This window comes from Hippocampus zosterae, chromosome 4 (genome assembly GCF_025434085.1).
Source record: "Hippocampus zosterae strain Florida chromosome 4, ASM2543408v3, whole genome shotgun sequence".
NCBI classification, from domain to species: Eukaryota; Metazoa; Chordata; class Actinopteri; order Syngnathiformes; family Syngnathidae; genus Hippocampus; species Hippocampus zosterae.
The window spans coordinates 13108678-13121948 of record NC_067454.1 but is presented as its reverse complement, the minus strand read 5'-3'; the positions used below and the strand labels follow the sequence as shown (position 1 = coordinate 13121948).

At 41.0% G+C, this 13271-nt stretch overlaps 2 protein-coding genes and 1 long non-coding RNA gene across 3 annotated transcripts; 1 reads left to right on the top strand and 2 right to left on the bottom strand.

Moving 5' to 3' along the window:
* Positions 1-339: 339 nt before the first annotated feature.
* prrg4 (proline rich Gla (G-carboxyglutamic acid) 4 (transmembrane)) lies at positions 340-4335 on the bottom strand. The gene is made up of 6 exons (XM_052063547.1): positions 3848-4335; positions 3109-3272; positions 3005-3032; positions 2238-2379; positions 1503-1691; positions 340-1411 (listed from the first exon to the last, which is right to left on the bottom strand). Exons 1-6 carry the CDS (start codon positions 3951-3953, stop codon positions 1390-1392), a joined length of 651 nt encoding a protein of 216 aa, XP_051919507.1. The 5' UTR covers positions 3954-4335; the 3' UTR covers positions 340-1389.
* A 2113-nt stretch (positions 4336-6448) lies between these two features.
* Positions 6449-9434, top strand: LOC127599558 (uncharacterized). The gene is made up of 2 exons (XR_007962140.1): positions 6449-6765; positions 8837-9434. It is a non-coding gene; the product is annotated as an uncharacterized LOC127599558 (long non-coding RNA).
* On the bottom strand, positions 8306-12526 carry eif3m (eukaryotic translation initiation factor 3, subunit M). The gene is made up of 11 exons (XM_052063525.1): positions 12365-12526; positions 11878-12010; positions 11588-11726; positions 11235-11358; positions 11058-11152; positions 10775-10858; positions 10590-10689; positions 10320-10401; positions 9366-9509; positions 9104-9164; positions 8306-8535 (listed from the first exon to the last, which is right to left on the bottom strand). The coding sequence occupies exons 1-11, from the start codon at positions 12404-12406 to the stop codon at positions 8412-8414; spliced, it is 1128 nt and encodes a 375-aa protein (XP_051919485.1). The 5' UTR covers positions 12407-12526; the 3' UTR covers positions 8306-8411.
* Positions 12527-13271: the final 745 nt, after the last annotated feature.

Genomic DNA, 13271 nt, shown 5'->3' with positions numbered 1-13271 from the left:
ATATACTTGCATCATCAAGCCTCTCCTTTAGCCAGCGGGCTGGAATGGAACCAATCCTTTGCCAAGTTATAAGGTGCACAAAGATAAAATTAAAAGCCATGTGACATAAAAGGCGATTATGAGCTGTTTTTAAATTTAATCTGTTGATGTAAGGGCATGGAAACGACCGCAAAATGAATCAGCATTTTTTTTAAACACGATTCATTCAGATGTCATTATTCAAAACGTTTAGATTCAAATTCATTGTGTCGTCCACAGCTGTTGATTTCTATATAGATTCCTTTTCCAGTTTTTGTAAAGTGTTGTTATGTGTTAAGAAATGTAAAACAAACAGCAACATTGAATGAAAATATTTATTTATCCAAAGTCTCGAGATAAGATTTGAGTATGCATGATAAACTTCAACAAACTTGGTGCCTTCTGATGAATATATTTTGCATCACCATTTTAATCTGGGCTTTGTCTGGTTAGGCAAAGCCTTAAAATCTGTTTTGCTGATTTTTAAAATGTTTTATTTTCATTTAAAGTCATGTAAATAAATGCCTTCTGCAGGCTCTTTTCTTACCATGAAGAAAGCATTCAAGTGATTGCACTTTGCAGAAAATCATTCTGTCTCACACTCACCTTGATAAATATTTAAAGCAATAATTATAGTAGCAAAACCATCCCCACAATTGCAACAAAATAATGTTAAAAAATAAACTGTCGCAAGTGACAGGAAGTGCTCGATCCTACTTTGACGACTAATAAATCAGGTAAAAAATTATAATACTATGGTGCCTTGACTTACTAGTTTAATTTGTTTCGTGATCACACCAATAATTTAAAACATTCCAATCTCAAATTTTCTTTCCCCATTGAAATGAATGGAAATGCTATCAATACGTTCCAGGTCGCTTGCTCCTTCTAGTGTGTGTGCCATGGAGAAATGATTGTTGTTAATATTTTATGTGTCAAATTGTTGCTTGATGTGAAGTGAGTTAAAAATCACTGCCACATCTAGTGCTTGTTTCTCAAAATTTTGCTCGAAAGTCAGAGAAAAAGTTGGTTAAGCAGTGCCCCATGGCTTAAAAAAAGCGTAAATTGGTCGATTCCTAAGTCAAGGTACCACTGTAATTTGTCATTTGAACTACTCTTCAAATCTAACACAATTTAGTGAAGGTTGGGATTGTAGTGCACAAAAAGCACAATATAGGCTCCTGTGACAACACTTTTCAGGTCTAGACTCTAGAAGCGCAAGATTAAAAGTGAATAAAAAACATATGAGCATTGATAGGATAGCTCAATCCCGATGATAAGCAGGCGGCACAGGCATCGTGTCATCATTTGTGTACATTGTACAGTGTCAACAAGCACAGTGTGAAAGTAGATGTGAAGCTCCTGAAGACTCTACCGATGAATACTTCCAGCTCTAGCAAAAGAAGAGAACACAGTAATTGTAAATAATGTGACGACATTGTAGGATGCAGTTCACTAATGAATGTGCTAAGTGGTTTGGTTACCCTGGATAGGGAGGTGGTGGGGCATCGTGTTGTCCACTTTTTGCAATGGCTTGCTCATATGAGGGCAGTCCCGGGGGCTCAACTTCGTCCATGGGGTGCGGGGGTGGGAGGACTGGCTGTAAAGACACTTCCTCGAGCCGACGTATGATGATGGAGGCATTGCTCCTCCTAGGACGAACCCGAACTGAGCTGTGGAGGAGCAGAGCAGACAATTGCATAATGTCCATTGGGTGTGGTTCATTCAAGTTTTGTACTTGTTATTAATCGTCCAAAAAGATGATATTGCGGTATTTGTAAAGGCGGATTGCCTGATTTTCACACTGCACATTGAACATTTTTTCGTCATTGTTGGACTCTATTAAGTGTATGTAATTTTTGGAGAATTGTACATCAATATGAAGTTAAACATAATGATAAATTAAATGAATCCTACATTGTGGATTGTGGATATAGTATACATCTATTGAATTGAATTTGTACTCAGAATGCCTCTGTAACTATTTATAACTCCCACATGGAACAGTAGATGAAGGACTTTCATAAAAAAAAGAAATCGGTGCCAACATTCAAGTATAATGCTCTGAAAGACATCTTGAACATGTTTGAAAATCTGATCATTTAAGTACAGTTTACATGCTTTCAATTAATTGACAGATTTTGCTTGTTTAGAGGGTATGAGGACAAAAATGGATTCAAGTCAAAATTGGAGATCATTTTAACCGCTCTCTCCCTCACCTGGCTCGGCTGTAGTCATCCTTACATTTGCCCGGACAATAATTCCAGCTAATTAGGCCCACAAGAACAAAGATCACTCCGACAACAACCAGTGCCACCAGGAGGGAAGTAATGTCAACTCTTGATGGTCTCTTGTCCTTCTCTGTGGGTCACCATTAGACACAAAAGGAGCATCATAATGTGGCGCTTTAAAAACGACAAACCAAATGCAGAATTTTACACCATCACCCTCTTCTGATGATGTTGACTTTTTGTCTGGACCCCCCCAACCCCCCCCCCCCCAAAAAAAATATCAATATGAAATGAAATGATCACACATGCAAAACAAAAGCCAGAGAAGACAAATGTAAGCAGACTGATGAGCATGTACCGTTTAAAGGTTAGATGCTCAGGTGGATAGAAAGGTTTTAAGAGAGTGGCATTTGCTTTGTATGAAGTCACACAAGTGTTATTCTAAACAGCACCTCAATTAAAATCTGGCTTTACAAATGCTAATTGTCTGTTCCATGTTTAATATTGTGGGTGAAGTTTGCACTGTATCCTAATAAGTAACCAAATTATTATAAAACAACAACAACTTGTGCACACTATCAGTCAAAACTGAGCTTAATATCTTTAATCGGAACTTCGGTTGCGTATGAATATGTAAACAGACTACACAGCAATTGCTTCCTTTTGATCTTCATAACCAGTATGTAATCAATGTTGTGGCCAGTGAGTACAAATGAATGAGCATTTTTTAATAATAGTGAAATGATCATCCTTACCTGCAGTGTATCTCTTCCAAAATTCATTCTATAAAACATAGAAATCAGTGTAATTAATTTATGTCGCATTTTATCTCATTATTTGACATACTGCGTCACTTAACAGTAGCCTGGGCATCTTCAAAGACCTCCCTTGCTTCTTCGTAATTGCAGTCCTCTTCATAACACTCCCTTTCCAAGTTTCCAGGGACAAATATCTCAAAGTCGAACCGGTTGAACAGCAGATGACGACCCAGGAACGAATTTGCCTCTCCTTCATCCACAAAAACTGACACCCCAAACAGATTGGAATCACACTTTAAGTGAAGGCTGAAGTGGCAAAAGTAGTCACGCTGTACTTAAATCGAAGTACGAATATTTCTGTAAAAACGACTTTGGTAAAAGTACTGAGTCAATTCCAGTACCTAAGTAAAACTAAAAAAAAGTACAGCCGACTATATATGTACCGGTATGTATGTATGTATGTATAAGATAAGATAAGATATCCTTTATTCGTCCCACACTGGGGAAATTTACAGCCTCCAGCAGCAAGAATGTATGTAGAAAGAAGAAAGAAACAACAAACATCTTTCAATTAAATGCAATATGAACACAAAATGGATAAATCGCAGTACTATTTACAATTTTCCTTCACATCATTTAATTATTATTTATTATTATTATAGTATAGATTGATAGATAGATATATGGATAGATCCCATGCACATATTTTGTGCCCATATTTAAAACGAAGCGTTGGTCCTATGTGGTCCCTCGTAGCACTGATGAAAAATTTCCCATCAACATTTACCTTGTCCATCGCAGTTCCACATGAATTAACAGTAAATGTCCCATATGACTTACCTGCCTCTGGTGAGCCGTCCTCGATGGAGCATAACTTCCTGACGCAGGCCAGATCTGCGCAGGTGAAGAAGAGGACGAGGAGGAGCAGGTCAAGATGAAGGAACATGGCCACGTGTATACAGACGCATTAATAGGCCGCAAAAGAAAGTTTCAGCCTCATAAATAGTCCACTAAGTCCCCTTCAACCCTCGCTGACAACAGCCGTTTATAACACCAGGAGCCAACGTCGACGCATAATATCGAAAGTGTCTCCACGTCTACACTGATAAGAATCGGGAAACGTCATCAACTTTTTTCTTGACAGTTTTAGCAGATTACCCCACGCCGGTGTAAAAAAAAAAGACAGCAATTTGTTGTCGGTGTGTTTCACAGAAGACGCTCGTCGCTTCCAATTTGTTTAAAAGGGATCTTGTTTACTCCAAAGTCAAAACTGCACCCCTCCTCCTTGAGCTACCTGCGCAGGCTCGACCAATCGATCACTTTACCTGGATGACACGAGGACTGTTATGCAGAAAAACGGACGCTAGATGGCGGCAGAGATAAGTCTCCGCGCAGTAGATACCGCTATAGTTTATTGTTGGTAGAATTTTGAGAAGAATATGAATTGAATTCGAAAAGCATTGATTCTTACATGGACCATTCAATCGAATTCTCTCTAGATTAATTGACATTTTTTCTCAACTTTTAATCTAATTATAATTGGATTAAATAACTCTAAATGTGTATTGACCCATCTCTGGGAACTTCATTTTTTATGTCATTGTTTTAGTGTTCTGAAACCTCTCGTTTGAGTAAGAAGCCTGAGAGTAACAAGAATTAAATTTTATGCTTCAAGTAAACTTCAATGAAAGGTGTGATTAAGGAGTAACATAAATATTGGGGAAAATATAACATAAAAATCTAAAAGCAACTTTTGTTTCTTAGGGATGCAAGTGAAAACTGTAGTAAAAAATAATGATTTGAGTAAAATGTGTTCACTGTCAAGCTAAAAAATACATTCTTAAGTGCTGGGGGGAAAGCTATTTTTCAGGAATGTGTGTGATCTTATTTTACTGTATTAAAAAATTAAATGCAACTGAATTGCTCTTAAAATTAAACTGGTGTGGGTAAAATGAAAAGTTATACAAACTTTATGCATACAAGCTCATGCTTGATTGTATTTCATGTTTTCGGTGTAAATTGTATTTGTATAGAATAATTCAGTGATTCTTTCTATACTAGAGAGTGCCCTGATACCAGTAATGGTGAATGACTGCCATCGTGTAATACGCTCCAGTGGAATTAAAAGGTCTGTCTCTCTTTAATGACTATTTAAAAGCCAACTTTTGCCTAAACATTTGAACGGCATCAATCTACTTGATGCTTTTACAACGCAGGAGCTATACCATCACCTTTAATGGGTAGGCACAAATTACATCTGTAATACAATGCTATCTTTGGGATCTATATGCTTCTTTTAAAGGCACTCAACCTCTCGCAGGGACCATACTGCTGTGTGTAAACCATGTAAGGGGAAAATGGTTTGGAAACGATATAACCAGCGCTATTCTTGACTGAAGAGGAGACATCTGTGATTCCTTTCACGAAAAAAAGTGGTCAGCAAATTTGGTGGTAAAATAAACACAAAACGTGTTCAATAATTATACAGAAAAAAATGTGGAATTACAAAATGATCTGGTTGGGTTCTTCCAATTCCCCAAAAAATCATAACGTATTTTTTTCTGTTTTATCCTTCCACCGTCATATCATCATACTTTGATGTTTTCACTAACATTCAAACATTCCTAATAGTCATACAAGCTGTAAAGACAAGTTAATCTCTGTGCATTAAAATGAAAATAAAGTCAACCTACCGCTAACATAATGCTGTTTCAAAACCAATACCGTGCTAAGCAAAGTGTGCTTTTTCCACCTCTCAAATGGTGCACTTATTGCCTCAGGCGACAGAAACCACTTAATCGGTCAGAAAAGTATTTACTTTTGGACAAATCAATAATGTAACTGTTCACCACTCTATGCCATCCATGTATAGTGACAGTCAGAATAATCAAATCCTCTTCCACGTGATCACAGAAGGTACAACTAACCCATGTAAAATGCATAGCCATCTGTGTTAAAGGGAAAATGCAGATAAATCCAACAGTACATCTTTTGGCTCTAATGCTTTTTGGCTGGATTTCTGTGTAAAATATGTTGATGTTTCACACAGGCAAATATCTATCCCTGAGACTCAAGTGGCCAGTGTTTATGTAAAAAAAAGATACGATGCAATTGGACTTTATCTGGCTGACGACTGCACGGTACTAATTGAGGGACAATGAGAACCCCTCTCTTGTAGTTGGCGAGGTATCTGGATTCTGTCGAGTATCGGAATTTATTCAGAGGAATGTTCACACGGAAATGAGGAATTCGAGCCTTTATCAGCTGCGTGATGTCAAACTGTATCGCTCACTGACGATATCGTAACCCAGATTTTTGAAAAAGTAACGTCTTGTGCTGAGGTATACATCTAGTTCTCAATAGTTCACACACAACGAGGCTGCTGTTTGTGCTTGTTAATTACTGTTGTCGCTTTTCATGATTTCACAATGCAGAAGCACCTCTCTCTGACTTAGATAACAATAAGGTCATAGCGCTTACGACAGATAAAATGAGACCAGTATTTACATCTGGCACTTCTCACATGCAGAAACACTGAATGAGACAAATTAGAAGCAAGGGAGAGGGAGCAGTAGCCAGACTAAAGAGGAGCATATTCCAGCCAAGATACAAGGCTTTACAAACATTCCGTTGACTTTGTCGCATGACTCTTCCAGTTCCAGCTTTTTGTCCGACGGTGGCCCCTGAGAATGTGTTGCATGATACAGACGCCCCGATAAAGGCGGGAGATGTTACTCCTGGTGGACCACCGGACAGGGGTGAGTGCTGAGCTTCTGCAGATGTCTGGTGGGATAGGAAAAGCTGATCGCTACTATAGTTAAGGCTTAATCCGACTACAAAAGACGAATAAACGACTCACAAAAAGTCAGGGATATTTGGCTAGCAGGTGAAATTTCAGGGCGAGTCTAAAATGCATTCAAAACTTTACAGGTGAACTAAATGTGACCTGCTCTTTAACTTTTGAATACACGTGTTTAACTGTGAAATGTTTCAGGAGTTTTTGCACAAGTTGCTGTTCTCTAACGGGGAGCTGAATGGCAAAATTCACAACAGATGTCTGATCCTTGAAATCGACCAATGAATGTCTTGGTTCAATTAGAGCTGGTGCTTAACCAGTCGTCCTCATGCTGTTAATATTTTGACATCATGAGACCAAGACGATACCTAACAATGGATCAACAGTACCTTACCAATGTTAAACAAACGGGATGTTCACAGACGGAAGTGGCCACTGAGAAACCAAGAAACTGGAAGAGTCACAGAAAGATGTAGAAGTGGACATCCTTTGGCCACATCCCATGCTGATGACCGCTACATTGTAAACAACGCCCTGAGAAACCGAATGATGAATGATACTCAACTCCAGGTGCATTCAAAGGAGGTGCGAGGCATCCAAGTGTCACGTCAGACCATTCGAAACCCTTTACATAAAAAAATATATTTACCACTTTAAGTGCATTTGGCTTTTGGTGTTTCGCAGTTTGCACTTAATGTCTCAGAGCAGAATGTGAGAACATACTTGTTGCAAGATAAAATCAAACAGAGTGAATCATGCTGACCACAAGTTGGACATTGCCTAGCAACGCTGTGAATCATCCCCCTACGAGCTCCAAGTGTTGTTAACACAATAATGCACGACGGGTTCATCGCAGTTCGCTTTAGCGTCGACAGTTCTTGCGTGTTTCCCTGACAAGCGACCTCATCATTGCAGCCAATTTCTCAACGCAAGTCACAGCTCATCTAATACTGGCATGTTGTCCTTTGACTGAAACCAGATGTTGAGAGACGTTTGAGGGCGAGCCCCCCCCCAAAAATAAAATAAAAAAAGAATCACCTTTAAAATGAAGATGATGCCCATTTGAAAAGATTCGATTTAAAACCGCAACCATTAAAACATTCATTCATTCATCTTCCGTACCGCTTGATCCTCACTAGGGTCGCGGGGGGTCCTGGAGCCCATCCCAGCCGTCTCCGGGCAGTAGGCGGGGGACACCCTGAATTGGTTGCCAGCCAATCGCAGGGCACACATAGACGAACAACCATCCACGCTCACACTCACACCTAGGGACAACTTAGAGTGTTTTTGGAATGTGGGAGGAAACCGGAGCACCCGGAGAAAAACCCACGCAGACCCGGGGAGAACATGCAAACTCCACACAGGGAGGCCGGAGCTGGAATTGAACCCGGTACCTCTGCACTGTGAAACCGACGTGCTAACCACTGGACTACCGGGCCGCCCCACCATTAAAACAATCCTGTACAATATAAATTGTTTTTAAAAAAATCAAATCAACCAGATTGATCTCCACTGTTCTTTTATTGGATGAGTATAAAAGCTGAGGGAGCAGTTGTGAAAGAAGGAATCCAAGGGTTGGGCAGTTGACAGATAGGGTGAAGGTGGAATTTAGGCGGAAGGTGACAGAGTTTGCAGGCTGGACTTGACGGTTGCTAGGTTGGCTTTCCAGGAGGTGAGGCTATCGAACAGCTGCTGCCACTGCTGCTTGCCGAAGGTACGGTATGTGCTGTGGCTTATGGGGAGGATGACGGAGAACATGTCAAGTTGTATTCTTTATAAATGAGTGACACATTTACCCAGCAGATTGAAAATGAAGAGAACTTTGCAGAGGGATTTCTTTTGTCGGTCTCGCTCGCTCAAGCAATTTTCATCTTTTCGTGTGGCACAATAGAGCTGCAACACTTACTGTTTACGTCATTCTTTGAAATCCTTCGCTTGCTGTGTAGTACTGCGCTCATGTAGACAAAATCTGACTTACAGTATGTACAAATTCTGTTGAATGGTTTCACTATAGTTCAAATTTTCACTTAAAGCAGGTGGGTCTGGAATCTATCCCCATGATGAATTCCCCTCTGGCATCTTTGGATTTAAGGTAAGCAAAAATAATAATAAATAAAATAATAATAATAATTGGTTGTTCTAATTTAACACTGCCTTGCGGGTTGACCCTTTTTCCTGCCTTGGACACCATGCTAGTGTTGTGGCTACTAGGCTGGATGAGTCTGATCAATTGGACTTTTATGAGAAAAATAATAATGAATAAGAATTTTAAAAAAACATTTAAAAAAGAGAAGAATTACCTGACAACAACTTGTTGCTGAGTCTGATCAATTTTGCAGTAGACCATCTTTGTCCGAACAGCTAAAAGGTAAACAGAAAAAAGAATAATAATACACAACAAATGAATAGGCAGAAAAAGTCAACACCTTCATACTTGAATGACATTGTAAAGAAAAAATGCACTTGGCCATGTAGGAAATCAAACAAAACGATTCTCATGTCTTATTATGAAACCCATCCCGGTAGATGAAAAGTGGCCTGTGCTAGGGGAAGGTTATTTACCATCAATAACGAACGCTTCAACATCATCTTCTCCAACCAGCAGCTCCTGTTGCATGGTTTCAAAGGAGATCTCCTTGAATTCCGCTGCCATGCCCATGAATGTGAGCAGACGCATCTTGGCCATGTTTTGCTCGTGGGACAGGCCTGTGGGCAGCAACGCGTAGGAATCATTAAACCGTCGGAGGTCATTACTTTCCCCTCAGGGACTTCCCCACTGATGACTGCTTGAACATTGACAAGCAACACAATTGGGCATTCTACTCATCAACACGAGTGCACAGTTCAGGTTTTTTTTGGGGGGGGGGCGGTCCGTCCTATGCGTGTATTTACAACTGATCACTTGGTCGTGAGGGGAAGGCACACTGCTGATGCATGCACATTCCTCTTTGGTGTCAACTGCGGGGAAAATGTCGGCTCAATATTCAACAGCCAAGATGACATGCTGTGATTTGTAAAAACGGTAACGGCTACGTAATATTTTGATTTCACTTGTTATGCGGAAATTAAAATCAGACTGGGGAAAAGTCAGCAGACAACCACCATTCTCTCTCTCTCTCTCTCTCTCTCTCTCTCTCTCTCTCTCTCTCTCTCTCTCTCTCTCTCTCTCTCTCTCTCTCTCTCTCTCTCTCTCTCTCTCTCTCTCTCTCTCTCTCTCTCTCTCTCTCTCTCTCTCTCTCTCTCTCTCTCTCTCTCTCTCTCTCTCTCTCTCTCTCTCTCTCTCTCTCTCTCTCTCTCTCTCTCTCTCTCTCTCTCTCTCTCTCTCTCTCTCTCTCTCTCTCTCTCTCTCTCTCTCTCTCTCTCTCTCAACTCCCTTCCTTTGAGTATTTTTGTAGTTCTAGTACATGTGATATTTTCATGACAATGATATTGTCATACACTTAGCAATGTGTTCTTTTTAGTATGACCCGTCTTATTAGCATGTGTATGCACGTAACAACTGGTGAGTGTACTTACCGAGAGAGTCAATGAAGTCTTTGTTATTCTGGTAAAACTTGACGTAGGAAGCCAACTTTGCACTTACAAATATAGTTAACAGCTGTAAAAGAGAAGAAGAGCCATCAACTTCTTCAGTGAATCAAAATTCAAGTCAAAAGTAATTGTTTGTCATATGAGACAAGTTTACTTTAACAAGCCATGTTTGACGAGGGATTTGTAGCCTACACAAGGCAATATCAGATTTTAAAGATTCCACGGCATGAAAGAATTGCACATCGCAAAACTCACGTCGTGTATGAGCTCTCCTTCCAAGAAGCGAACTGGCTTGAGAGTGAGCAGGTGGTCAAACAGGAAAGTGTTGGGGTCTTTAAGGGCTCGGACAATGCATCTGAAGAGAACAAAAGGGAGAGCAATCTGAAGGACGTGCAGTGAAGGTGAATGGGACCACATGAGGGGAAGGGATGCAAATTTACCTGTGGGCATCAACGCGCGCTTGAGATGCATTGTCTTCTGTGTAACTTCCCAGCAACTCCACCATCACTTTGGCCGCAGCCTCACTGTCAAATCAGATACAGTGATTCAGTTTTGACGGACAGGTCTCTGCCGTTTTTTTTAATGTGTGTAGCGCATGTCTTTAGATTGTGGAGGTGTACCTAAATGAGCATGTCTTTAGATTGTGGAGGTGCACCTAAATGAAAATTTGACTGAATGTGGACAAACTTGCTTATCTGCCTGATTGGCTAAATATGTAATTACCTTTTTTTGCAGTCCACCAGTGCTTCGTACACCAGCCTCAAAAGAGTGTGCTTCTTCTCTGTATTCAGGTTCCAATCTACAATCCACTTGGCCACCTAATTCACAGGATGCAGAAAATCAACAAAAAGTGAGGTTTCATGAGATGCCAAAGATATTAACAAGTGGGACTGAACATGCCTGGTCGAGGTCAGTGGGGATGAAGGCGATGGCATTGCAGGTGGCTGCCACCTTGATGAGGCTGCATAGGACTGTATACCTGACTGGAGCATTTTCATCCATGCCATGGAACAGATTACTGAGCCTAGAACACAAAATCAAAAAGCATTTCAAATGCATTCGTGATGGTGCTTTTTTCCAGCCTTTGACCACCACATTGTTCTAAGATTTATCTTTAATACGGGTTGTGTACTGTCAGCAATCCCCTCACCGGTAGTTTCCACACATCCAGGAATAGTTATTTTAGCTTTTGGTAGCAGCTAAGAACACGAGTGTGTGACTTCAGTAAGCAAAAGGTTCAGAAAATGACTCACAACTGCATCCTGAGGGAAGGTCTCTCTCCTTCACGGAATTTGACTAGTTTCTCGCACAGACTCTCGATGAGAGCTTCTTGCTTCTCTGCATCCAAGATCAACAGCAGCGATACGATGCTGTTCATCACACTCTCCACATCTGTGGAGATGGAGATACACCCACACACACATATGCCCACCTCTGTGTTATTTACTGTGTGTGAGGCTGAGGCTCATTTGTACCTGTTTTGTCTGAACAGAGATTGCTCAGCACGTTTAACACGATTAAGATGGCTTGGACGACTGCTGACCTTTATCATCGTCTTTGAGACAAACATCACAAGCCTCAATGATCTGAGCCAGGTCGACGTGAAGTCCACCTTCAGAGTTCTCCTCGGAGATTTCCGCTCCTTTGGACTTAATGTAGGCTCTCAACTCGGAAGCCTATGAAAATGTGCAAACATTAAAAGCTGATATTTGGTTGATCTTAAAAACATATGTCACGTCCTTTATCTAATTTGTGTCGATGTAGAAGCTAACGCAATTATCTCATCAAGCATGGTTGACATGGGTAAGCTGCGCAGAACTACGACGTAAGATAGTTAACAAAGCTTGTATTTAAAGTCAATTCGATCGGATATGTTCCACCCGATTCTTGCGGTTCTCGTAGCTACCTCTCCGCTGCTTTTAACCGTGTTAGCTTAGCTGGCTAATCTTTCTCGTTCAATATTAGGAATAAACGAGGTCATCAGCAGGGAGAATGAGAATAAAACAAATATATGGATAACAAGGCGATACCTGGTCATCTTCCGTTATATCGATGAATGCCGGGACGCTCATTTTTGTTGTTTTTGTGCGCCTCGGTGACAAGACACACGCTCCCACTCGGGTAGACCTGACCGGAAAAGAAAAAGGCAACAATGCCGATAAGAGATTTTACTTCCGGGTCATTTTTCTTAAAGCGACAGTGCTCACAGAGCCTTCCTTCTCAGAATTTGGGGTTTTACAAGCGTTTTAAATTATGTCCCGTCTTTATAACAGGGAATTGTTTCCACTTAATTTCGTCCTTCCAAATTTATGACTAAATCCCCACATATAGCTGCTGGATAGCTTCATCTAATGTTCCCTTAGCCTCAAAGGTCAGCCACCCTCTTAAATTTGATGTCACCCAGACTTCCACACTGCATCTCTATCTTTCATTCTCTCCTCTCCTCTCCAGATAGCCATCTACTCTCTCTGGGAGATTAACCCTGGATGACTTGGATGAGAGTTACTGAGGTGAAACTGATCCCTGAAAGAGAGGTTATCTAATGGAGCTCCGGCCCATCTGCGTGGACCACCATCGCGGGGCCCGTTCCAACCCGGAAACACCATCAGTGTCAGAGGGCAAACACCCTCCACCGTAGCCCCAATGACCTGTGGGCGCACGTGGTCTGCCTCTGTGCCAAGCCTGATCCTGTGTATTGTTACAATGGCAGGTCACGGGGTGATAGAAGTGAGGTGGGTGCAAAGGGTAAGTAGAGCAAGAGTTCACCCTAAAAACTATGGAGTCGTGTTACAAACATCTGAAAGGTGCTGCACAGGCTTCAGTCCCACAGCGAAGATGCCAAAGTTGTTTTCAAATGCATTGCTTACAGTTCATTTGTCACCGAAATTCGGGTATTTTTAGGACTCACTGGCTACCGAGGCATATGCGCAGTCATTA

Excerpts from the sequence above, each read along its gene's own strand:
- prrg4 (XM_052063547.1), bottom strand. The coding sequence starts at position 3,953 with ATGTTCCTTCATCTTGACCTGCTCCTCCTCGTCCTCTTCTTCACCTGC. Across the intron at positions 1,692-2,237 it reads GATGACTACAGCCGAGCCAG|CTCAGTTCGGGTTCGTCCTA; the intron begins GTGAGGGAGAGA and ends GCTCCTCCACAG. Across the intron at positions 1,412-1,502 it reads CCACCACCTCCCTATCCAGG|AGCTGGAAGTATTCATCGGT; the intron begins GTAACCAAACCA and ends TTCTTTTGCTAG.
- eif3m (XM_052063525.1), bottom strand. The coding sequence starts at position 12,406 with ATGAGCGTCCCGGCATTCATCGATATAACGGAAGATGACCAG. Across the intron at positions 9,510-10,319 it reads AGACTTCATTGACTCTCTCG|GCCTGTCCCACGAGCAAAAC; the intron begins GTAAGTACACTC and ends TGCTGCCCACAG. Across the intron at positions 9,165-9,365 it reads TGAAGCGTTCGTTATTGATG|CTGTTCGGACAAAGATGGTC; the intron begins GTAAATAACCTT and ends TTTACCTTTTAG.